This window comes from Haemaphysalis longicornis, unplaced genomic scaffold (genome assembly GCF_048455015.1).
Source record: "Haemaphysalis longicornis isolate Haplotype H1 unplaced genomic scaffold, Haemaphysalis longicornis Haplotype H1 scaffold_6, whole genome shotgun sequence".
Taxonomy (NCBI): domain Eukaryota; kingdom Metazoa; phylum Arthropoda; class Arachnida; order Ixodida; family Ixodidae; genus Haemaphysalis; species Haemaphysalis longicornis.
Window position 1 is genome coordinate 33,424,841 of NW_027526407.1, and position 26,353 is coordinate 33,451,193.

The following is a 26,353-nucleotide window of genomic DNA, read 5'->3' on the forward strand; positions in this document are numbered from 1 at the left end:
TTGCAAATGAAAAAAAAGAACAAGCAGATTAAAACTGCGTAGCCGATAGGCGAGTTAAATAAAGACACAAGATCACATACATCGGCATTAGCTGTTTCATGCATCACAAAAACAAAAAAAACACCGGGAAATTTTAACGCAGCTCTACGCAGCTCTATGCAATATTTCTGCGGCTTCAATTATTTCTCTTGTTGCGCAGAAATATTGCGCAGGAAAGATAAATGTGTTAGCGTTCCTTCCTTGTCCCTCTCGCAGAAAGAAATTAATTATCTGTCCCTCAATAGTAGAGCAAGTGTGTGTGGCACATGGCGTCGGTGAAGCGTGACGAGCGGCTTCGTATCTCCCTCTATCGTGAAATTTTCGGTTTTTTCTTGTGCTTTTGACTATTGGCATATATATGTGAAAAGCCAAGGAATAAACCTCAGTTGTAAGTCAGCACTCGTGTTTGTCACCTCCTTCTTCTTGTGTTTTGTCTGAGTTTGCGCTGTTCCCCTTTTGTAATCATGCACCAACTCGCCCAAGCCTTAACCCTTGCACGTCTCCACTGTTATTAATGGGCCAAGGACCCCGCAGGCAGAGAGTCCAACACTGGTTCACACGTCGAAGACTATATTCAACAGGATGGAGGACACGCACAGGACAGTAGACGGTGGCACGTTATAGACAGGACGGGCTTGGATCACACGGACGCACAGCCAACAGTTACGAGGTACACAAAATAGTCTGGCAGTTGGGAAGGTCCGAGAGCAATGCCTAATAGCCAAGTCAGGTCACGTTCAGTCGATCGCGACGCGCTTCTAGCCGCTTCAACTGCAGGAACGAACGGCAGCACCCAACAGCCAGAATGGAGCGTCAGCAGTCGGCGCACCAGCACCTCAATGACGGCGCCCAGACGAGCTCTCGAACCTTGGTGGAGGGTAGCGACGGTCCCGTTTAAGGTGGCCCAGGCACCTCAGGGGGTAGTTTCCACGGACCGCGCCCTGTTCCGCCTCTTGGCTTCCAGCTGTTTCCGTTCCAGTTGTTGTTGTTGTTGTTGTTGTTGCGCCTTTAGGGATGGCACATACCCAATCAGGGGATCGGCCAATCAACAGAGGATGGTTAAGTTCCGCGATCACTCACCCGCGGCCTCTTCCTCGTCATCGTCGCTGTCGTTCTGCTGGCTCACTTTCGCGGCCAATCCCTCACGTGGTCATTCATCACATCCACAAAGCTCTTAGTTATCAAGTGACCTGCTTTAGCCTCAAAAAGGAACGCCGCAGCTTCCCTTCGAATTACCGTAGAAAATCACCTTCCGTATGTTTAATTTCTCTGTCCTGCACATGTCTAACTCCGTTTTAACATTCATTTTTCTCTCCACTTATCTGTTTCTATCTGCCTTGATTCATTTTTGGTTACCTTGGCTGTCTTTGAGTCTCCATTGTTCTCTTCATATTTCATCACTAGTCTTCTAGTCTTCCTTAGCCATTGCGTGTCTACGCTTTTCGCGTATAAGTCTCGGAAAGCTTTAGCTCTCCACCTACATGAATTCATTGCTCTCAATCTCCTCTTAAAACTTATTTTACTCTAAGATTGTCGAAGTTGAAGTCACGCCCAACCCATTTCTCCCTGCACTGCTCCGTTTCCTGTTTTACCATGTTCTCCTCAGGTCAAACGTCCTACCGTTATCTAGTTCACTTCAAGGCGTGATAGACCGTCTGATTTTACACAGAGTACTGCATTCACAAATGTGAAGCCCAGGACCTTTACTCCTTTCAAAATTCGTCTCACTACTTCATATGCTTATACCCCCCGCCTCGCCCTCCCCCCCCCCCCCCTCCCGAGATCTATGCTTCATTAATGCAGCGCTTCGCTTACCTGTGTTCTTATGTTGTTCCTCATGAGTTCTTAAGTAGTTGCCTCCGTTGTTTATCTACACTCCCAAATATTTATATTCCTCAACTCTGGGTAATTGGCCATTCTCGATTGACACTTCGGCAGCTCTAATGTCATTGAAAACCGTTATTCTCGATTTCTCAGTTGGAAAATTGAACCCGTTGTCTGTGACGGCCTGGCCACTAATATTTATTACCTGTAGTAAATAGCTCTGTAGCTCTGTTTGCATCTTAAAAAAAGTGTTGTCTGCATATAACATTTCCGAAATATGCTCTTCCAACACTTCGCCTTTGCATATGTGTTTTAAGTTGAAGCCTATATGATTTTCGACCAGGTTCTTTTAACCCTTCTTTGTAAAGCATAAACAGTAGTGGGCTAAAAGGGCATCCCTGTAGCAGTCCACGATGGCTGGTGACCTGCTGTTAACATTTACTCCCTTCCTATGTCAGGAAAGCTCTATTATCTTTATATATTGCTCAAAAGAACTGTATTACTACGTCGTCTAAGCCCTAGAGTTTCAGCGCCATTCACAGCAGTTCTGTGTTTATGTCGTCCGATGCTCCTTTAATGTCCAAGAATCTAATACATAATGGTCTATTCTGAGCTTCCCCAATTTCAATGCACTGTGTTACCACAAACGAATTATCATCCGAGCGCCTGTCTTGTCTAAATGCATTCTGCAGTTCCCCAAGGATTCATTTTCTTCCCTACATGCTCGAATTTCTGATTTTGTTGCGAGCAGTACGAATCTATACACTACTGACGCTTAAACGCCCTCTTAATACTTAAACGCCCTCTGCGTTTAAGTATTAGCTTTGTCTTACCCTGAAGCCAATCATCCGGTATTTGCTTGGTTTGTATCACCTTATCTATTGGCGTGATCATTAATACCTTACGTTTTTGTCCAAGCCGGGTTAGAAACTGCTTTGGTATTCTATCCAGGCCCACTGCTGTTTGGGAAAAACCTGTTGCTCTGCTTTTTTCTAATCGAGACTCATCAGTTTTATCATCACCATCATATCATCAGCCGCGGCAGCAGCAGCCTACTCAGGTCCAGTTTCAGGGCGAATCCAGGACAGACGTTATCAGGGAATCGGCTTACAAAGACGCGGAGCAGTGTAGAACTTGTTGGGCGAGTTGGTGCATTTTCTCAGAAGGGGTAAACTGACTCAAGGAAGACGCCACACAGAGAGAGGTACACAAAGACAGGCGCAGACACAAAGACAGGCGAGAGGTACACAAATATTGCGCCTGTCTTTGTGTACCTATCTCTGTGTGGCGTCTTCCTTAGTGCAGTTTACCCCTTCTGAGAAAACACGAAGCAGTGTTCCAATAAATTGTCGCATTTCGCGATAGGTTTACTGGAGTGTGTTTGTTTTTTTGGCTGAACAGAGAATGGTTAAACTGGCCCTTTCACGCCCTCAATAACGAACCTCTAAATGTTCCTAATAAGAGTAGCAAAATTGGGCAAGTTGGTGCTCCATGTGTGTCAGTCTTTACTTCGTCCACGCCTCCCAGTTGTGTTGAATTATTTTATTTGGTTCTTTAAATGTTACGTGTTACAGGCATACAGTTCTACATTAAAGAATCATCGTCAAGAACCTACGCAGGTCTTCTGCAGGGCGAATGCCTCTCCCATGGACCTCCAACCGATCCTGTCCTGCGCTGCTCGAGTCCATTGTTCATTCCCAAATTTCTTAATTTCATCCCTCCATTGGGTTAAAAATCTTCCCCCTTCTTTGACCCATCTCATATACTATCCACCCTGCTACCATAATTGTCCAAGGGTTGTCGGTTCGCCTCATTAGATAACCAGCCTCAGCCCATTTTTAGATGCGGAGCATTTCATGCTCGGGGCTGTGTCCCTCCCTCCCTCGTCGTTGTCGTTGTTGTCCGCCGTCCGCACCCCCACTGCGCATGCCTGGCCAGGCACCGCTGATGCTGATTGTGGCAGGATGCCCCTAGGGATTGGCCAACCAAAGAATCCATCACGAGATAGGTTCGCGTTCAACCACCGTCGTCATCTTCCCGTAGGGGAACCGCTGAAGAAGAAGAAGGAGAAGAAGACAAAGCTTAGAAGAGGAGGGCGTGTACGTTTCTCTCAGCCGGTGCACCAATGTCAACACCCTTTACCTCACCAACGCTGACGGAGACTGCCACTTCTACCATAGAGACGACAACATCGACAAGAACATGGTGGACGAGTTTCGGCGCCTCGAGAACCACCGCCAACTCACCATCACACAACACTACTTGCGTGCCTTTGCCACCGTTGTGGACCCGGACGCGGAATTCACTCTGCTGCTACTAAACACCAGATCGCTCAACATAACGGCAACACAATGGAACGACACGTAACCCCAATGATGCTTCGCATCCTCATCAGGGTTCCCCACTGGAACAAGGTGTAATTTTTTCCTATTTGAACTGCGATATCACCTACTCTGGTTTGTTCCGTGATACAGGAAGCCGTTTCTTGTCCCTAAGTGTTTCTCCTATAATTATTCGTTCTATGGCCGGTTGTGTCCACCTACCTTTGCTTTCTAGTTGTTTAGTGAGGTGAAGAAGTTTCAGGTCATAATGCCACCAACATAAGTTTGCACTGGCTTTATATTTTTCTTTTGAGCGAAAGAGGTACCTTACTTCATTATTTGGGAGTTGTTGCCAAATGCTGTTCAACCCATACCTACTCTGCGCCGGATTTCTCGCTCGTCGCTAACGTCAGCGCTAACCATTTGTCCAAGGTAGATATATTATTTTACTTCCAGCGTTTCGCTTTGTAAGCAGAAGAGAACGCTTTCGGTAGGCATATTCCTGATCACATTAGCTTTATTTACATTTCCCTTAGGCCCACGGCCGGGCTTTCAGATAGTAGTTCCTCAAGCATTCTTTGCAGTTGTTCTGCAGTCTCACTCCTCAAGACTTTCCCTGGTATTCTGAAGGCTTCCTCCACTCGATCGTCCAGTGGAGGAGATTTTCGAAATCGATTTCACCGTGCATAAGCATTACGGAATCCTTCACTGAGCCGAGTGAAGGGAGCAAATGAAGTGGAGGAGGCAGTCAGAATACGGTCATATATGTCGTCCGCAAACATCAAATGGTTCAAGTATTCCCCGTTTTGCTTAATCCTGTGTTTTCCCTGTCGAGCTTTCTCAGTGCCTTTCGAGACTTGCTGGGCATAGATTTGGATCATCATCATCACCATCGTCATCATCAGCCTATCTACGCCCGCTGCAGGGCAAACGCCTCTCCCATCATTCTCCAATTACCTCGGTCATGTGCCAACTGTGACCAATTTATCCCCGCAATAGATTTGGATAGCCAGTATCTACTCCCTTTCGTAACGGAAATTTATCGATTTGCATGAGGAGGAATATAATGCGCATGAATTCAAAGGGTAGCGTTTCTACTTGATGAGAGGTACGCAAAAGAGTTGACAGATGACGCAACAAAAGTCCCATGCCTAAAAACATAAAAAAACGGTGGAAAAAGCAGATAAACTTACATATGTGTGGGATTAAACCGCGGACATGCGGAGTGCAAGAGTAGCACGCAAGTTGAACACGAGCACAGCTTGTATACTCGACCCCTTTACAGTTGGGTTGTTGACTTTGTTCTGGCTTCTGAGCTAGAAACCTGTTAAAGAAATGCTCTGAGCCCTAAATGAGTAACTGGAGTAAGAAAGAGCATTCGGGCAAGTAACAAGTTTCATCACGCTACTAGACGTCTTTATTGGCCAAGTGAACGTGGGTGTATATGCTCATACGCAGAAATCTAAAAAAAACCCAGAACAAAATCCCTGACTCATTTAAATCTGCTCATTTGGCTCGAGCCGAAAAGCGTTAAAGCACATTTTGAACCAAGAGCGCTTCAAATTTACAACGGACAAACACAAAAAGTCAGCCTGCAGAACGAGTGAAGGGGGGCGAACAACCTGATGTTAATACTAATAACGAAAGAATATCCGCATAGCAACCTTTTTCCCACCATTCTGCGCGCTAGTCGTTTGTACGCTGGATTTTCGTTAGTTCGTCTCCTGCCAATTTAAAGCACTGCGTTCAGAAATGTGTGTACGCCGATATAGCCGCTCGTACTGTCGGCCCTCTGCCTTTAGTCAGTCCAAACTCTGCTGATTTTAAATATGTTTTACAGTTGAAGTAACCAAGTAGCCCACACTAGGGCATTACCGGTCAGCCCAGCGTCAAAGCTTATTGCATTACGGCTTCCACTGGCACTGTACGCCCCCTGTACCTCCGCGTTATGGCCGTACTTGCGTTGTCAACTGTGCTCGAAGGGGCCATGAACACAAAATACAAGTTTGTTTTATTGGAAAGATTTCGTGTTCTATAGTGCCCCCAGCGCTTGTCCGGAAGCAAACGATGCTTTATTTACTGCGAAATTACTCAATTTAGGCTATTATTCTCGCTCCAAAAACGTGTGTTTGAACGACGTTCGCAATGACATCATAAGAAGAGGTCTTTCAGCAAAACTTGGTGTGGGACGGAGACTTGCTTACTGTAAGTCAATCTAGATTGTGCCACCACAAAGCGGCAAGCCCTTTTCTGCCTTTGGTTTGTTTGTGAGCGTATTTAAACCTGGATTGTTTTGTTCATGGAGAATATAATGTTTTCGTGAAACATGGTGCTTTCTCGACAAATATGGTGACGTAAGACGCCATATCAATCGGTGATCATGTGAAAGGGGGGCTGACAGGGCACTTGGCAGCGCATTGTCGGAATCACAAGTGCGTACCAAAGTTTTAGGAGTGTACGGTGTTCAGCAGAAGTGGCAATCAGACCACAAGGGAGATAATCGAAGCAGAAGAGATTGTACGGTTGGGGGACGATTGCATCAGTGCCCCTTCAATCTCACTAACTGCAAAGGAAATGGCTAACTTACACGAAGCACGTGTTGGCACTGGACGGCAACGACGGGCAGATAAAGTGTAGTGCATTTAATATCTTGTTTATCTGCTTTTACGCTGTAGTGTCGCTATATCTTGCACGTATAAATGTTTCCCGTGTCAATAAAGTCTCAGTTGGAAGTCAGCGCTGCGTATGTCCCTTACTTGTCTTTGTGTGCGTCTTTATTGCGCTGTAAATTTAACATAAAAGCGATGCCCTTTCCTGCATAAAAAAAATGCCGGACAGACTAAGGTCGCAATGCCGGCTCAGCGCCTACTCTGTGGTAATTAAGCAATACTGTTCATGCGAGCAAGGGTACGTTCAAATGAAGTTATAGATATCCCCTAAAGACTGCTCTGCTTGTTTTCGCCAGTTCTTCGATTGAAATAAAGCCAATTCATGTAGCCCCCTTTCAATGAACTTGAACTTTTAATATGAATAACCACAAATTAACAATTGTGAATACTCTGTCACATAAGTGCAAAAACGGTACTTGGAAAAACGTGCCACTTGCACATGCTGATTACTGTTGCCTGAAACGTATTGTCACCCAAGGGGGATCTCATGATAAAAAAATTTATTCTCCGTTTTCTATCCAACGCAAATCCCACGGTGGCGCCTTTTTCACAATTTCTCCCCAACTGCAAAATGCTATAACAATTTCTTTTTAGCCACCCCTCCACACCTCTTTTCCCGTCTTGACTATCATTTAAAAATAGCTGTGCTAAGTTCACAGGGTCTCATTCGTCTCAGTCGTCTCATTTTATTTATTCGTCCCGTAAACCAGCGTGGACTGGGACAGCGTTATAATTGGGTACTTTTTCATCCCACCCCTCTCTGTAACGCTAAAACCTCCCTAAGAGCTAAGTAAATAAAATATAATGAAAGGGATTCCCCTCAGCTATTTTAGGTTTGCGATGCTCCGCAGGTAACAGTGCCACATCTTAGGGTGAATGGCGTGGGAATGGCAACATTACGAGCAGTTACTGTGAAGGGTTTGCTGAAGGGCCAGTGGGTACATTGTACTACGGAGGAAAACAGCGCAAAAGACTGGAAAGAGTGCGAAACCACAAACCACAGCGCCTTTTGGTCGTGGTTCCTTCCTTTGTCCAGTCTTTTGCGCTGTTTTAAGTGCGAATGCACTTCTTAAGCGAGCCTGAAGCGTCCGCCGCCGTCCGCATTGCAACAGCTGCGGGTGCGCGCGCTCCTCGTCTTCCTTGGCAACGGGGGGAGATGGGCGCGCGCTGCCTGGCCGCTGACATGGCACATACCCACGTGGGGGATTGGCCAGGAATCTCCTCGTCTTCCTCGGCAACGGGGGGAGATGGGCGCGCGCTGCCTGGCCGCTGACATGGCACATACCCACGTGGGGGATTGGCCAGGAATCGGGCGTGAGAGGGGCTAATGCACCCGCTTAAAGGAGTACTGACACGAAATTTCAAAGCTGAGATCCGCTCTAGCAATCAAGTACAACGACAACACAAATAGGTGTCTGTGAATAAATGCATCTTTCTTTCTTTGTAGTTGTGTGTGTGTGTGTGATCTCTCTTTCGCGAACATTACCGAACCGCGCAAATTCAACTCGTGCATTCGCACTTTCACATTCTTCCCCTCGGGGAAATGCGGGGAATGTTTTTTTTTTCTTTTTAGTGTTGTGAAAGAACCTTAAATCACTTCGCAGAGTAATGTAGAAGTGCAGTGTCGGCTGTAAACGATCTCGGAATGTTCATGGGTCATACTGTCAGCTTATACGAAAGAACCCTACATGTCCCTCACCTGGCCGTAGCGGTGACGGTTCCCGACTCTTCCGTGGTCGTACATGACAAACTCCTTGGCACGATATACCTGCAGAGAATTCCCGCACTTCCTCAATTTACTGTAGAAGAGGCGGTGCACACGAATCTCAAAACAATAGCCAACATGAGTAGTACTTTATTAGGCCAGCCGAAAACGTTGTTGAAGATGTCGACAAGCATACCATAGAAACGCTTTGGGAAGTCTCAGCCACCCACCCATGTCAGCCACCCACTCTCTCTCTCTCTCTCTCTCTCTCTCTCTCTCTCTCTTGGTAACGGCCGATATTCTTATTTCACTGCGACGTGGACTTACCCCCCCTCCCCCCTAATGCCCACATACTTATTCTGGAGGATTGACCAGAGAAGTCGACAACTGCCGTAGGAGGCCCATTACCGCGCTAACAATTCCCGTTGCCTGAATCGTTCCGCATCCACAGAAGCAGATGTAAGCAGTCTCGCCGTCGCATGACATTGCAACTCAAAACGTGGGTCCTTATGATTTGTCAACTCATAGCGCTATCATATTTGGACAATGAAGGAGGTTATTGAAATTGCCTCAGTGGTTTTAACTGTTTTCGAGCTTATTTGTTAGCCTTTTCGCATTTCCCGCTGCGTGTGCAAACGTTGCCTTTCAGCTGCTGCAGTAGATCGCAAAATGCAAACTTCGTACCTGGTAATAGTGCCTCCAATTCTGATATGATGTGCCTTTGGGGTAGTGGCCCACGTACATCGGCACTCTTGTCTGGAAAAGAGACCCATCACTTATAAACTCTTCATTCCGGTATACTATCGACGGTACTATGCAAATGCGCTCTGCCTTGACCATTGCTGTATCCCCCCAAAATTTCATCTGTACATATTCGAGAGTTTCCATCGATGGCCGCAGAAGTCGCAGTAGATTTGTGTCAGAATTCTCAATTATGGTTAACGGCCTGAATACTTGAAGATCTCAAGCATCACTAACGGAATCTGTCGAGCGACGAAAACTGTGCTAGACGAGAAACAGGTTCAGCGGAATCTCCCAAGCACTTGATGTTGACAGAGAGGGTTATCGTATTTATCTGTAAGCGCGACCCTCATTCGGGATGAAGCGTGTGGTTTATGAAATTACGCCTGGGCACAAAACTTTTCAGGACGCTTGACGGCGTTCCAAGTTAACCTCTCTATCGTATAAAACCTGAGCGCTTGATTTGTGCTCGTAAGGGAAACATCACGCTGAGGAGCGTTATCACCATATGTGTATCAAGATAGTAGCCGCTAGGCCAGGTTGAAAGGAACTTGGAGTGTTGAAACTGGGTAATGTAAACTCTTGGCTCCGTGTATACATGCCTGAGCTTCGATATAGCGTGCACCCGAAACTCTTTGCGTGGAACTGTTGTTAGCGGCCGTTCAATCGTCGATGCAGAAAACAAAATACCAAAAAATGCTACGGTCTCATGAGCGCGTGCCTCGCGGTGACCGCCGAGCATCCTCTGCGCCCGGGGTGGCTTTAGAAAAGAAAAACTGGCAAAAACCCGAGAGGCGAAAAAATTGCGAGCGCGCGTGAGCGCAGTGGCCTTACCAAAAAAAAAACTCTCCAACACTGTCGTCAAGCAGTGCCGCGTATGTAAATAAAAACTACAGCGCAAATGCTATATAATGAAAAGAAACCCTGATTGGGAGAGGCACCACAGCCTTTGCTTTGTATCGAAGACATTATTGATATTTGGAGACATGCCCACCAGTGTGCCAATCCTTCCCGGGACGAGATGCAGATTCCGCCACCCGTGCCTCGAGTCTATGGCAAAGAGTTGGAGGAAGTCTACAATGCTGAGGAGGACAAGCGGTTGCAACTCCCTGCCAAGACGACGACGACTAAAGGCCGACCTCTATGCAGAGAAATGTGGGCGAAAAGGCGGCGAACGTCGCTAGGCGTCGAAAATACGGCTGTTCGCCGGGGATCTACGCGAGCTAGACGTCGAAAGTGCGGCGGCGAACGCGACCGGAAGCGGAAAACTGCATTTTGAGGCCGCAGCCAATCACAGCCTTGTACTTCCTGTCCTGTCTTCCATCGGCGGCGTTCGCCGCATCACCTGGCATGACGTTTCATGGAGGTTGGGGTGGACGAAAACTGAGCGGCGCGTCAAACCGCGGCGTCCGCCGCGCCAAGTTCGCCGAGAAACTTCGCTGCATGTAGGTCGGCCTTAAGACGGCGATTACTAGCACCGCAACTATGCAAATAAACAATGATACTGAAAACGATACATGTGTCCTTTAATGCTCACCTGCAACAGCTGCGCCATTCAAGACTTCCGCGTGGGTGCAAGCTTCCCTTAATTTTTACAATATCTGCAGGTTACATCGCCTCTCTGTCTTGTTCACGGTGTTAGAGAGGGCACTGAACGCGTGTTTTGCTTTTCTCCACGTGTCACCTCAGCGCGGATAACGACGCGAAGTATACTACGAGCGAGAAATGTCAGGATAAAAGTCGTTTTAGTCCCTTCGGACAGCCGCGACTGTGCGGTACAGGGTTCTAAGCTGCTGTGGAGTTCCTGAAAGACTCCGGACTAGACAACAACTTGTGACAACAGCTTCCTGTCTCTCTCTCGGTCTCTCTAGCTGCGTTCCAATTCGCGGACAGCTTGGTAGACAGGTTACGAAGCAGTCAAATTAGACGTCTTAAGGAAGCAGAATTGGAACGGCGGAGCGGTCACCAACGCAGACGACAACTTTGTAGCAGACGTGTTGAGTAGCGCAAGCCGCAGGTTTTGTAAATGTTATAACCATTATTATTACAAACATAACGTAATTTAAGAACTAAACAAAGGTGCCGCCGTCACCAGTAAACTATATAAAATATTTCAATAACATAACCACCTAATTCGTCACAACATTATTACACAAAAAGGTGGCGCTGCCTTCCCTTAGTGGTTCACACAGGAAGGTAGCCTGCATCGTTGCTGACTTCGATGCTGTCACTTCGAAGCAGTCTTCGTTGACTGCGTCGTTCGAATTTGAACGTTGCATAACATGGCAGACTGTCCACGAAGACGGCAACGTAGCCGTCTAGAGGGTAAATTGGAACGAACCCTCTGTCAGCATGCATGCCTAAATGCGTGTGTTTGGGATGAAGCTTTCGATTTTTACAGCGGAGCTGTTTTAGCAGAGCGTTATCCGTCCGTCGCACAAAAAAAACCCTCGCGGAGCGACGACGCCAATTCGCGTTGCCTAGCAACCACTGGCGCAGCGGTACGCAGCTTCGCGCCGCTTCGCGAACCTAAGCATGGCTTCGCCAAGGTTCACCGGCGCCCGTGAAGCCGTGACGTCACTGCCCAGTGCGTTGTATAAAGGCTCATGTACAGCGGCGTCTCATTGACTTAGCGATGGTATTGTGTACTAGGAGAAAGAGGTGTGTCATCCGGGGCTGGCCGGTGACTGATCAAAATTTCTCCTGGGGAGCTCCTGTTGTAACCAGCGCCCCTGGCGGCCGTTGATTTACCAGCTGGCTTCATGTTTGGTTTGTAAAATTAATCCTCACTTATTGCTTTAAGCAGTCGTCTTTCTCCATTACAATGGTATAGAGTTTTATAAAGCCCTCAAATGCCTGTTTAGTTTGGTTTAAGACTTTTAGGTGGAGCTAGCTGCAACAGGAGTTCTCTGGGGAACGCCTGCTTCCCATACCATTTTTTCATCGCAAAAGGAACCCGTGCTCCTCAGTGGTTTCTACCTGGCACGACACATCACTAGTACACTATAGCGATGGGGAAGGCCGAAGAGGATCCACACTCGCGCGTTGAGGCAGCCGCTTGCGGGTAATCTGATCGCGCTTCTAAGCGAAACTACGATTTTCGGAGATCCGGCCAGCTCCGCTCTGTTATAGCCTTACACCACTAGAGCAAGGTACGCCCAGTTTTAGGGTCGAAGCACCTTAAGGCAAAGGCTTGTGCGGCGCCCGTGCTCACGGCACAGCACCATGTAAATCAAAACATCTGTGAACAAAAGGTTCACAAAACGTTAACAACAAAATAAAATGTTCACAAAAGGTTAGAGAGACAAAAAGAGGGAGGGACAGAGAGAGACAGGCGCACAGCACCGTGTAAATCGAACCACCTGTGCACAGAAGGTTCACAAAAGGTTAACAAGAACAAAATAAAAGGTCCTCAAAAAGCTAGAGAGAGAGAGAGAGAGAGAGAGCGCCTGGAGAGCGGTGCTGTGCAGGCGCGAGGAGCATGGGATTGAATTGCATTGAATTGGATGTGGATTGGATTGGATCGGATTGAAATAAATTGGGTTGGATTAAATTGAATTGTATTGGATTGTATTGTATTGGATTGGATTGGATTGGAAATCGTTTTAGCAGCAGTAAGCACTCTCACGGCTGATTTACGGTAAGAACGATCCACAGTGTTTCGCCCACTCGTCAGGATTCACTTCGTGGAGATGCGTGAATTTTTTCATTAATACTATTTCTTAGCATTTGACCATCATTATACATTGACCAATCATCTGAATGGTCGAGCCTGGCTTTGTGAATGGCTGACCTCTTCAGCCCTAGTGAAGAATTCCCTCTCTCTCTCCTGTGGGACATCCTGGCACCTACCTTGTTTAGCTGAAGCGGGCTGCTAAACATGGTTAACGTGAGTGAGAGGGAGCAAATCTTCCCTTTGGTGAGCTTGCACAGTGGTGTGAGAACTCGCTGCAGTCCGCCTGGCAGTGCGATGTAGCCTCCAATGGAAAAGGGATCTAGAAGCGACTGTGAAAGACGGCAAAAGCTTACACAAAGTTTCTTGCGCCATGCTACTTAGGCTGTAAATGTACTATCGGCGTCAAATGAAACGTGAACACAAAATATGAACCACAACATGCAAAATTAAATAAATACTGTTCGTAGGGTTCATATAATGGCGTGCTATTGGTATGTCTGGAAATCCACTTTTCCCAACTTTGCTTTTCTAACTAAGCCCCGCGTCAGTTTGGCTTGCATGGGGAGAAATAGCGCTATTGGTGTGTTCAGGTTCATATTTTCGTGTTCGCGTTTCATTTGACACCGCTAGTACATCTGCTACAAAGTCAAGCCTTTAAGGCAGAAAGTTTGGCTTGTTGGTGGCTCATCATCACCACAAGCCTGGACAAATGCCTCTCCCAAAGATCGCAAGCCACATCTATTGAGTGGTAGCTGAGTCCATCCTTTCCCCCACATTTTCTCAGCTCATTGCTCTATCGAGGCCTTCACCGACCCCTATTGCGTTTACCGTCTATCGGAAGCCATTCCGCCAAAAAAGATGGTCCACCTGTTGTCCCTTATGCAGACGACGTGACCCGCCCATGCCCATTTTCTTCGCTTAATTTGAGCTAGAGTGTCTACACCTGAGTGTGTTACCTAATTAAGGCAGCTATTTTCTTATCGCTCAGTGTAAACCCTCAGCATTCTTGTTTCCTAGCCCGTGTGGCCGATCGGTTTCCTTTCAAGTCGTTTTGGGAGCCTCCAACTCCAGTAAAGTAATCTGGAATTGGTTATTTCTTGAGTACACTTCCCTCATCCATAGCTTTCTCGCTGAAAAATTCTACCACAGGAACATAGTGGATGCACTGCAGGAAAGTGGTACGTTGATAGAGCAGCGAGTTGACTCAGATATGATCGTTGTAAAAATACATTACATGAGTTTAGGTAGTTTTTGTGGTATTTATTGTCAAACGTTGCTTCCCGTACATTTAAAATGCATTGTTTCCGTGGTTCTGCAACGAAGTACACCAAAGATCAAAATGAGCTTACAAATAGAAAGCAAGCTTTGGCGCTCAGCATTATCAGTGTGAAAATATTTTGCATTACACTAACTGCATCCAAAATAAGCACACTTGAAAAAATTGCGATGAGCCTGAAAGCTGCACCTGAGCGAAACCAAAACGGGAATTATGAAAGACACACGCAGGACGCTCGCATGTGTCCTCTGAGCATCTTTATTTGTCCTCGTCTTGTTTTCCCAAGTGAACTGTATTATAGTCAAGCATATTTAGGCATCCGGGGTTTTGGAACCACTTTCGGCGACCAGTCATTGGGCAGAAATGGATGCGTTGGTTCAAGAGGGAAGTACACCTACACAAATTATACCAGTTGTAGCAACTACGTCAAAGAGGACGTGTGGTGCTTTGCTGTATAGCATCCAGGCGGAGATATTCCGCGAAACATCTGGGCTGAGAATGTCTGACATAGGTTCATAACATCAGGCCTCTTTCAACGATGGGTGATAAAAGGCTTTTGCTTTAAAACTGTATCCGATTGAATGGAAACAAAGTGTGACAACGCTTACTTCCTTACACGTCGCAGTCGTAAGGAAAGTAAGGAATTTACCATGCGGATTGATGCTTTTTTATGAAATTAATCCCTGCCCACCTGCTTGGTCTTCGGACTGCAGTATGTCTTAAATAAATAAATAAAATAAATAATGTTGCAGGCTAGGTATACAGTTGCGGCATGTTCCATTCTTAAACAGAATTTAAAAAACGCGCACGTTGTAAGCTCCATTGCCTTGCCTTGTTTGCACAGCTTTGCATTGTTTGCATAAGTGAATGCTCAGTAGGGTTTAACCCCCTCCCTACACGCGCACACCGCACACAACCACCCACCCGCTCACCTACACACGCCCACACACCCCATAAGGACGAGTAGGGCCCCTAAATAGGCAAAAGCCTTTACCTTGTGACTCTTAGGGCGACAAAATGACCACGATAATACGTGCACTCTCCTCCCTACCAAACAAACGGCCAAAGCACTGGCATCTTTACCAAAAAGGGCACAGGCAAGGCCCGAAAGAAATGCGAAGGCTCAGTGTTCGCGGCCGTAGTTGCAAATCGTAAACGTTCAGCACATTTTCCCTGCGCGCTGAAAGTGCTCAAGTTCTGTTATGCTGTCCAAAAGAGTTTTCACACGGTAATCGTTGTAGCAAGACTATTGATTCTAACCTCTTTATTCCACGAATCTTGTGAAGAAATAAGGAGAAGTTTTAGTTTCTATGAGGCTGACTATTGCCGAAACAGAACGAAATGTCGCGCAAAACTGGCCAGTGACTCAATGAAGACGCCAGTCTTCATGAAAAGTCCAGTTGCAACACTGGGTGTTATGCATGCATGTCTTGCTTTTTTTGTTGGCTGCTTCATGCTTTAAAGTCAGTGGACGGCACCTTGTTCAGGAATAACATCCGAATACTCGTTTAGCTAGAAAAAGCATCGCCAAATTGTTCATGTTGCAATGAGGACACGATCTAAACAAAGAACAAAAAAGTATACATTGAAGTGTACGTTTAAAGCACGCAAAAAGTGTGCCTTGTAAAGAGTGGCCTATGAAAGAGTAGCTAAACATGAGAATACCCCGGAGAAGAATTTGGAGGCTGTTTCTTCTAAGGATGATATATTTTGTGACGCACAATAAGTGTCATACTGAAAATATGAATATACGGCAACCGAGCCTACAATGGTGGCAGAACCTTTTGTCGCACTCACCCTCACGTCGCAGCCTCTTGCCTTACTTTAACCTTCTCTCATAGAGTGAAGTTCGACCTTATGACGTCTGAATCTGAAGAGGTCTCCGACCTCGAGTTACGCCTTTGTGGTGAAGGCAAAGGGACATATCTGTGCGGTACTGATAAGACTTTGGAATTTCTAGCACTAAACGAAGAAATGAAATATAGACTTACGAGAAGCGCCGGGAGAACGGGTAACACCAGGTTAAGCGGGGGTCCTGTGTGACTCAGATTGGACACAGGAGCATATGCCACGAAAAGGTCTACCTACAGTAGAAAAGACCATATCAAATTATCAAGTCATCTTTCGCCGAGTGAGCGCACTTGGGCATAATATGAAACAAAATCACTCTTAAATATTCGCTCCAGAAGGAGGCGAAAACCACGTTTAATATTAGGTGCAGGACCGCAAAATGTCCGTCCACCTCCGTTCGGATAGCATTTATAATCGCGAAAAAATCAAACAGGCACCGGCCGGATTCGACCCTGTGTCTGGTAGCCCAGACAGAGTTTGCGTCAGTCGTCTTACCCATTGGGCTATGACCGTTTGTTTTTTTTTCTTTATTTCCTTTTTTTAACATTTTTACAAGTCAGCGATGTAATAAAAAGCGCCTGCCATGTTTTGGCTGGCGGAAACTATTGTAAACATCAAATGATGTCAATTTTTGAAGCACTGACAAAATTCCCGCGTCAGGATTTTCCACTTCGTACAACTCGCACAGATAGTTCACGTTTTCCCTGAAATATGCGCTCACAGTTTGCGCATTGACATCCGCATAGCGCACCGCCATTCGAGAGCGCCAGATACTATACAATCCTAAAAGCATGATCATATCATGCGGTACATCGTCTTCATCTGAATGAAATTCTCTTTCCAGTACCTCTGTACCGAGCAGTGTACTCTGCAGGCCTAAGACAGGATGTTTTGTCCAGGGTGAAAGCTATGGTAATCCCAGCCTCTGTGAAAACCTTCTTTTTTAAATTGCACACCAACACACTCCCTGTGAAAACATGGATGGAAGAGCGAGGTCTTTTTGTTGCTTGGAACAACTTATGCGTTCTTTGTCAAAAACCTGAAACTACAGAACATGTGTTTATAGACTGTTGGGATGTCATTTTCTTTTGGGACGTCCTCATGAGAACCCTAAAGAAGGAGTATCCGGTGACACCCTATGAAATCAGGTTCCTCACTGTAAACATTGGGCTATGACCGTGAGTTAGTCATTGAGAGCGAAACGGCTTACTCCCTCACCTGTAACTGTGCGGAGTATCTTAGAACCTCCCAATATCCGTCCGCGTCTGTCCTTGCGCACACCACCATCAGCGAAAATCAAGCGAAATTCGATTTGAGCCGTGAGTTGCAGTTTCATTTATGGAGTAATCAAGGTGCTACTCGCGGCTGAAATCGGATGTCACTCGGGGTGCAACTAGGATGTCATTTCGAGTACCCGTACTCCGCACCCTCGCCATGATCCACAGAGTGGAGATGCTGCCATTTTTCTTATGAGGGGTTTGGAAAGGATCAACGGGAAAGATGAAGCCAACATAGATGATTGAGTCGATGCTGCGAGCTTTAATGGAGAGGAAGGTCTGTGTCCAGCTGTTGAAGAAGGGAAGGGGTTCAGTCGCTATGGTGGTTGACTTGAAAAAGGATCACTTATAAATCATATAGACCACGCCTAAATTTCCCGTACTGGACCACTTTCGTCGGCACAAATCATAGAGTGGCACACGGTGCCGTGTGACAGTTATGTGTGGTCAAAGTAAGTTGTGGGGTCGTGTATAGGAGAAAGGAATGTGCGAAAACTATAAAATTTGGGGCAGTGCCAGATGAAGTGGTTGATATTGGCTGTTATAAAATGGGGACCGCGGGGGAGATTCTGTGGATGATACCGTTTCCGAATGGCCTCTGGCGCAGAAGAAATGTTGGTGAAGAACTGGTTCAGGAGCACTTCTTGTTCTAGGGTTGCAGTGGGAAGGAGGTCAGGTTGTCTGGACGTGTTAAATCCTGGAGTCGTTGTTTGGGTTTTTTTTTTGCGTTTGCCAAGTCTAATTGAGGGTGCGAGGGGGCGGTGGTGATCGGGACAGTGATTGCGGGGGTGGTACAAAGAGGGTGGCGCTGAGGGGCCATCGGAGGCTGTTGTGACCATGGCCTTCTAAGCAGCCATGCAAGCTGCTATTTCTAGGGGCACCTTATTCATGACCAGCCGTCCGTTCGATGCGGACCTTACAGCCGGCTGTTTGTAATGCAGTGATTTAATGAATAATATGGTAGGATGAAAGATGAGTAGGCCCTGGTTGAGACATTCTGGGAGAGCACCATTGCAGTAGGAGACTAATAGTCGGTATACTCGAAGGGACTTCAGCATTCAGCCAGGCCGGCCGCTCCAAACTCACGATTTTACCCGGAGCCTACTGAGGCCGACCCGCTGAGTCTTTCTAATATTTGTTCAAAAAATGGAAACATTGCTCCTAGGAAACCAGTAGTTGGGGCTTGGTGCGCACAGGAAGTGTTTGGCTTATTCCCACGGGGAAACGTATTGTCCCTCGCCGAGGAAAAATGGTTCACCATTGAACCTAGTTCAAAATGGTTCAACATTGAACCTAGAGGATAACGAAAATGAAATGTAATGCTTCTACCAACAGGAAAATGAAATGCCGCTCGCTGCGTACGGTATGGTCACTACAGGGTTAACATTAGACGAAGCTTGAAGTAAAATGTAATGTCCTTGTGTTCCCACGGGTTTGCTGTCTCAGTCGTTTTGTACAAAACCGCTGTGCAGTGGAGTGAGTGCGGAGTGAAAGGCTTTTTTCTGCTTCTGCTGTGTGCGATCTCGGTCGAAATAGAGTTTACCAAGAAACGCGTCACCGCGAGCACCCACCTTGTCGTTGTACTCTGGTCGTGTTGAGAGAAGCACGAGACTGATGGTACCGCCTTGCGACAGGGCCATCAAAGACAGCTTTGGGGCGCCAGTGGACTTGAGAACGTGGTCAATGGCTGCAGCAACATCGTAACGCCCGATTTCATCGAAGCTGAACGCAGAAGGTGAGAGTAAGTACACTTTTATAGCGTAAGATGAACACTTTTAAAGCGAATGTTCTACTACACTGCATTTTCAAGTTAATTCATCGAGTCGAAAGTAACGTTCGGCTGCCGTCACGCAGCTACCCCTTTCTTATTCCTCCGCTCGGTCGGAGCCACGCCTCAGCGCTACCACGTGACTAGGAGAGAGGGAAACGGCTGCTTCGCCTGTGCTTGATCGCTCACCATCAGCTGGGCCATCTGTACGTGCATTGAAGCGCAAGGGAACAACGTAACAAGGCGAAGGTTGAACGGCTGCATCGCCGCCGCTTGGCCGGTAGCATTTCGGCTGGCGTACCCACAAATTTTCCCGCCATTTTTTCGCGGGGCTACCATGGTTGCCAGACCAGGAGTGCCCTCTGTTGATTAGCTCGCATCATACATTCGCGGGTACTACAAACGTATTGTGGCCGGTAAAGACCTAGGATCTGTCAGCCCGCTCTGCTTACAAACCCCTGCGCGCTCGCGCGGCGGGCTCGGGCTCAAGCCCGGGTTTGTTATTTTTTCGCTTCGTCCCCACGGGAGGTACTACAAACGTATGGGGCCCGTAAATGCAGTTCGTAAAGGGGAGGACAGTCCTGGTCTGGCAACTATGGTAGCCCCACGAAAAATTGGCGGGAAAATTTGCGGGTATACGCCAGCCGAAATGCTACCGCTTGGCCCTCAGTCTCACAGTCAATGGCGTGCCAGCTGGGCTGTATGTACGCCCTCTTAAGCGGCAGGCGAAATGCTAAGTGCAATCATCCAGTGGACATAGCTAGTCGGCAGGCGGTGAAATCTCATGTAAAGACAAACTTTGACACAACACTGCGTATGTAGCCTTTGCTTTCACCCGTGATAATAACTAAGTTTAGAGGCTTTAATTAAACCTGAGGCGTTTTTAGCTTATTGCCTAATCATCGCAGAGATGTGAATCATGTGTAAACATGCAGGAATTCTAAATTAACGCACAAAATACGCGCAGGCAGACTGGCAGCAACACTACACCTGTCAAAACAAATGCCCAGCGCAGCGTCAGATTTGTGCAGCTATTAGAAAAGCCTCCAACTTGCCTCCATCGCCAGTATCTTCTGTTCTTTTTCGAAAGTGTCTTGTGGGACGAATAAGGCACGGACTCCCTCGAATTCATTGACCAAACGTCGAAACCAGCGTCAGCAAACAGAAATCCTGCGTAGGAACACAGGGTGCTTTGAGTCCTGGTAATAGAGCGATACTATTATAAAGGATGTTGCAACAATAAACAGACCTTTAAAAAGTGTGTACAAACCAGTTGTTCACTTGTGTTAAAATTTTGCACGGAGGTCGCCCTTTGTAGTCGACCTTGCTTAACTCAAGGAACGTCGACGGCAGTTGGATGCCTATTATGAAATTGAGTACAAACTATACGGCCTGTGGGTGTGCCAGCGGCCATAAGAAAAATTAAACATCTTTACATGGTTGGAAGGCGTTGTGCAGCTGAGCCCAAGGACGCAGGTTTGATTCCCGGCCTGTCTGTGCACTTTCGTAGCTTTCACTGAAATCCCATGGAGGTCACGTTGTGGACGTGAAGCTTTAATGTTCGAATGCCAACCGATTGGCAAGTGCTCCGTTCTGGCTTTCCGCTAATATATATTACTTTGTGAGGATTTGAGGATTTCGTGGTTATTACGGCCATTTTATTATTTGGCCATCAGTTATATGAAAACGCGTAGCCCTAACAAGGAATCACCAATATGTTGTCCTTCACGCATATTCTACGACTTCAAAGGAAGCGTTCACTTCAAATTCTTGAAGCCTTTACAAGACAGCGCCCGTCTTGTGAATTTTCTTCTGTGTCCCTCGTCGTTTATTGCACTGTTACATTCCATCACCAAATCCTTTGCAGGTAACGTTGTCGACCTGAAGGTTTTGATGTTCCAATGTAACCTTTCCGGACTTTTCACTTTAAATTTTGCCTACTCATTGGGATTTGTAGATTTGAAGATTTGGTAGCTCGAAATTTACGAAAGAATTCGAAAAAATTTCCCCGCATTTCCCCGAGGGGAAGAATGTGAAAGTGCGAATGCACGAGTTGAATTTGCGCGGTTCGGTAATGTTCGCGAAAGAGAGATCACACACACACACACACCCACATCTACAAAGAAAGAAAGATGCATTTATTCACAGACACCTATTTGTGTTGTCGTTGTACTTGATTGCTAGAGCGGATCTTAGCTTTGAAATTTCGTGTCAGTACTCCTTTAAGCGGGTGCATTAGCCCTTCTCACGCCCGATTCCTGGCCAATCCCCCACGTGGGTATGTGCCATGTCAGCGGCCAGGCAGCGCGCGCCCATCTCCCCCCGTTGCCAAGGAAGACGAGGAGATTCCTGGCCTATCCCCCACGTGGGTATGTGCCATGTCAGCGGCCAGGCAGCGCGCGCCCATCTCCCCCCGTTGCCAAGGAAGACGAGGAGCGCGCGCACCCGCAGCTGTTGCTATGTGGACGGACGGCGGTCGCCAGAATTCAGGGTCGCTTATAAAGTGCATTCGCACTTAATATCCCTGAAGATCCTCACTGGGGGGTATTACAAAGCAAACAATGCAAAACAAAGTTGCTAGCAGATCTCGCGCAAAAAAAGTGAATAGAAGTTGGCCGCAGGGGAGGAATAACAAAAAGACACTTCAGATAATGCAACTCAAAGCTCCGAATACAAACATCTATAAAAACGCTTTTCAGTGCAGTTAAAAATGCAATATCAGCGCCTAAAGTATCAGGCACAGTTGCAATATGAGATGGCACGGAATTCCAATCCACAACTGTTCGAAATATGAATGATTGGCAATGAACTACAAGTGGGGCACTTTACATACACTTTGCGAATTTTCCCTTCCGGCCATTTATTTCGATTGTAGTCCTTTAACGGAAAACTCGTAGCCTTAACAGAAAAACACCAATAAATTGTTCCCCTTTTTGCAGATTCTACGACCTCCAGCCACGTTATGCTTTTCGCAAGGGCTTGCCTGGAGACTGCGATGGGTAATTGAGGAACCACATGTCGGAGGCTGCGGCGAATGCAGGCAGGAACAGGACCGGGTAGCGACGAGTTTTGTTTTGATTTCCTCCGGTTCTTTCGTTGAGTCCGTGCCGAACTCTGTCCATCTCGAGGACGTACCTGTCTTCAGTAGTCGCGTAGCTGATCTCGCACGGGTAGCCGAAGAACCGTATCAGCTCGCACTGCAACAGCGCATCTTTCTTTGAACGTTGTTTCGAACAAATATGAGCCATGAAACCCAATTTGAAATAAATTTGGCTTCATTTCAATTTGGTGTGAAACAGTTACAACCGGCAGACAAAAACCATGCACCCCGCGGTGTAACTACGACGATGGTGGAACGTGAAGCTTTCTTGTGATGGTTTATGTGTTTGGCTAATCCCACACTGCGAGTTTGTTCCTCTCTGGAGGTTCGCACCATTTTGCTGGAATACGTACAGCAACTTTCGGGTGGCACTCTGTAGGCCTAACGTTTGGGTTTGGTGTGTACAGCGCGAATCGGGCTCTTAGCGTTTGCTTGTACCATGTAGAAGTGGAGCAAGCAGATAGACGCCGGACTAATAATGCGACTGACCCAGGCTGAATTCCAATCCCTGGAAGCGTTTTTTTCTTTTCCTTCACAGGCGATCCTTTATCGGCATTCATCAGAGAAAGTTGGCTTTCCTGCTTGGCGTTTTGGCGCACGATGGCGCCTGTGAGGACACTACAGCTTCGCTTTAACACGATGTCCGCGCCACTATTGCGGCGAAGGGAATAAACCTTGACGCGGCAACGATTACCCTCTTTCCACATGAATCATCATTACAGTGAGAGGCAATAGCATCACCACCTCGACCGTCAGTGTACGGGCACATGACTCAGCCTAAACTGCAGAGCCCCTCTGAAGCTCCGCTAAGCCTGTCCGAAAGTCTCCGCTGGGGCCGCTCATCCAATTACCCTCAGATAACACCACCGCTTCTTTAGCTTCTTCCGCCAGAAAAGAGCCAACATATAACTGTAAAATACGTTTTTATGCCAGAAGTCATACTTTCGCATAATTTCTCTTTCTGCGAGCGCACATGGACTGACGATTTTATCCGATATTTAATGATACAGTTGTCAATGACTGCCTCAGTTTATATGCGAAAAATGCGTTGACAAAAACGAAAGGTCTTTGCGTCGGTTTTGTGATGTATTTTTAGGCTTTCCCGCTTTTCCAAAACGTATTTTTATAGCCCCTCGAAAGAGGCGCTTCCACCGCAGCACACGATATCATCTCTGGACCGCATAAAAACAATAGCAAACTCCTTACCCTATGTCGTCCTTGATGTTGACGAATAATCGCGTTGCTTTCTCTGTGTACTCAACGAGCCCCTCATTCCCAGTTTCAATTAGCTACACTGGAGCGATAGACTCGGTTCTGACTATCTCGGTTACATGCGTACGCAGCATAAAAAGAGCCCTCGGTGTTAGACCACCCCTCTAGTAGAGAAACCCCCTAGTAGAGTAGATTAAATTACAGCAGAGCCGAGTAGAGACGCTGCAGTTAAAGCTCGGGTTAAAAAGCAGGTCTCCTTCTCCCCGAGTGGCTGCAACTACTCTGGCTGCCATCCGCAAGTGTTGCATTTAAATCACAGCAATACACGAGAAAGTGTGTGTGTGTGTGGGGGGGGGGGGGGGGGGAGGGAAGAGGGGGGGAGAAACAGACTTCCCACTAGCCAGTAGGTATGGCATCGGGCAAGCAATCCGGAAATCCTGCCTTTGGTCCAACCCGAAACGCATGCCTTCTTCCACTTCGTGATTTATTTTATAATTCTTATGTTCATAAATAAAGAAACCGAGAAAAATATATGTATGTATGCATTTATACATATATACATACGTGCTTCTTTCTCTAAATGTATATGTATGCACATGTACATTCGTGCATGCGCACAAGAAACACCGACTGAAAAGGAGGCCGAGGAAGGTATAGAAGAACAGATATGTTTTTGAAATTTTTGAAGTCCTCAGGTTCCTGGATAGGACGGGAACCCACGTCCTTCAGAATACCTGTGTGAGTCCATACCAATTAGACCGCCGGGGAGCCCTTTTGCTTCCCTCTACTTTCTTGGTTATTTATGTCAGTGTAACTGTATGCGTCACTGGAGGGTGTTAGCTTGCGTCGCTTCGGCAGCTCGGGTAGCAGAGGACGTATTTTACTTCCGGGCCGTGACTCGAGCGTCTACAGCGTCTGGAGCTGGGAATTAGGGGAGAGCCCCATTAAGCTACCTTTGCTACCAAGGCTGCCAGTACCGAGACCCTCGCTGGGGCTGTAGCTAACCAGAAGTTGGAACGAGGGTCTCATTGGATAAACATAGAAGGAACGCCGGAAGGCGCCAATTTTCTCGTAATTCAAAAGCCACAGGGCTCTTGAATTACAAAAAAATTTACACCATCTTCCCGCGAGGGGAACCATGGGGTAGATGCGACGCATCGGGGGTTGCCGTTGCGTTTCCGTTATGTTAGCGATGTCAGCGTGTGGATTGCTGTTGTTGTGTATCCTATTTACGCAGCATGTTCCCCCCCCCCCCCGATGCGTCGCATCTACCCCATGCTTCCCCTCGCGGGAAGATGGTGTAAATTTTTAACCGAGCGCAAGCTGCGCGCTAACGCACAGCTGGTACGGCGACGGGAGCGAGCGCAGCCGAGCGCATGCAAGCTGCGCGCTGACCGCACTGATGCACAGATGGCGCTGCGGTGAGAGCGGCGGAGCGCGCACCTGCCACGGTGAGGAGAATGGGGGAGGGATGTGGAATACGCGGCGATAACGACGCGGGACAAGGCGAGTTAAAGAGATGAGTTGCATCTAAAAAAATGGTACAGACAGAGTTTGATGTAGATATAAACTTGACATATTCAGTGATTTCCTTTTTGCATGCTTGCAAAATTGGAGACAGGCCCGAAAGGGCATCGACAGGACATCTCACTTAGACAAACATAGATCCAGACATTTTTATGCTGTTTTAGAGTTTTAAATATGCCGTTATTTGTTTATCGCACATTAGGAGAATAAATTGGCATTAAAATGAACACAGTCGCTGCAGGACCTTATTGTCGGTCACGCGTTTTAACAGTGTCGTAGTAGTCTCCTTATTCCCGCCCTCCCCTCGAAATGTTTCGGTGAAAACAGCAGGCGATATAAGAGTATAGGACGTCGAGTTCAACACTATGCTAATAGTCCACAACTATTTCTTGTAGATGCGTTATATGGATTCCAAAAGAAGAATGGGTTAACGAGTTACGGAAGTGCAGGCATGTACAGAAACACGCAAAGTGAAAAGCGTCACGGATGGTTCCTGTAGTCAAGCCCCGTTACGTTAATTAGTTTTCTTCCAATATAGGTTGGAACCACAGTGAGGTTGAGCGGTCCTTTCTTTGTCTTGCAATTGTTTGCCTTAAATGTGCATGCCAAAGAAAGAAGCTGGTTAAAAGTAATAATGAGCTCGAAACAAACGACACCCAAATTTCGTATACCAGGCCTAAATTAGCAACTCATATATTACAGGAATGCATGTCTGAAAACTAGACAAAACATGTCAAATAAAACGTTGGCTGACATGAAGCTCAGTTCGGGATTTCCGTCAGGTGGCTACTCTGCAATAAACCGAAATAGCCTTTTATACGGGTGAAAACTTCTGCGAACCGGCAGAATTACGGCAGAATGTCCTGGTAAATTTTACGCTGAAAATTATTTAACGTTTATGGGGAACTTTGATACTATATAACTGACACCTCACAACGTGGAAAAAAATGAAGGAATACACACTTTAAAAAGGTCTTGTAGTTGATCACACTGTTATGCTTCAGAAAGAACAACGCCCTTTGAAAGGGTGTCATTTACAAAATAACACCCTTACAAAGGGCGTTTTTTAAATATTTGATAGGGTTTAAAAATCATAACTAAAACAAAAAGATTATAAATTTATCAAATATTGTCAGTTTAGGGCCGATTAGCGTTAGCTATATCCTGATTGTAATCGAGATTTTCTTACAGGAGTCAAGCGGGCTTGGACGGAGAGGTCGTCTCTGTAGTCGCCGATTGAACGGGAAAAGAGAGCTGAAGCGAGAGCAAAAAGGGCCGTGAAGCTGCCCAGGGCAGCCATGCTGGGCTCACGCAGTTTGGGCATCACCGCGTCGCGGCTGCCCTGACAGTATAAAAGGGGCCGCACC

General features: G+C 46.8%; 1 protein-coding gene across 1 annotated transcript in view; it reads right to left on the bottom strand.

Moving 5' to 3' along the window:
• The window catches only part of LOC144142961 (gastric triacylglycerol lipase-like), a 42,107-nt gene that overhangs the window by 6,734 nt on the left and 9,020 nt on the right, over positions 1-26,353 (bottom strand). Inside the window, exons 2-9 of the mRNA XM_077674789.1 lie at positions 26,176-26,328; positions 22,131-22,344; positions 20,203-20,317; positions 18,951-19,101; positions 16,243-16,335; positions 13,152-13,304; positions 9,243-9,314; positions 8,553-8,621 (exon numbers count right to left, since the gene is read on the bottom strand). Coding sequence (XP_077530915.1) covers positions 8,553-8,621; positions 9,243-9,314; positions 13,152-13,304; positions 16,243-16,335; positions 18,951-19,101; positions 20,203-20,317; positions 22,131-22,344; positions 26,176-26,328 — 1,020 coding nt within the window. The remainder of the gene's footprint in view (positions 1-8,552; positions 8,622-9,242; positions 9,315-13,151; positions 13,305-16,242; positions 16,336-18,950; positions 19,102-20,202; positions 20,318-22,130; positions 22,345-26,175; positions 26,329-26,353) is intronic.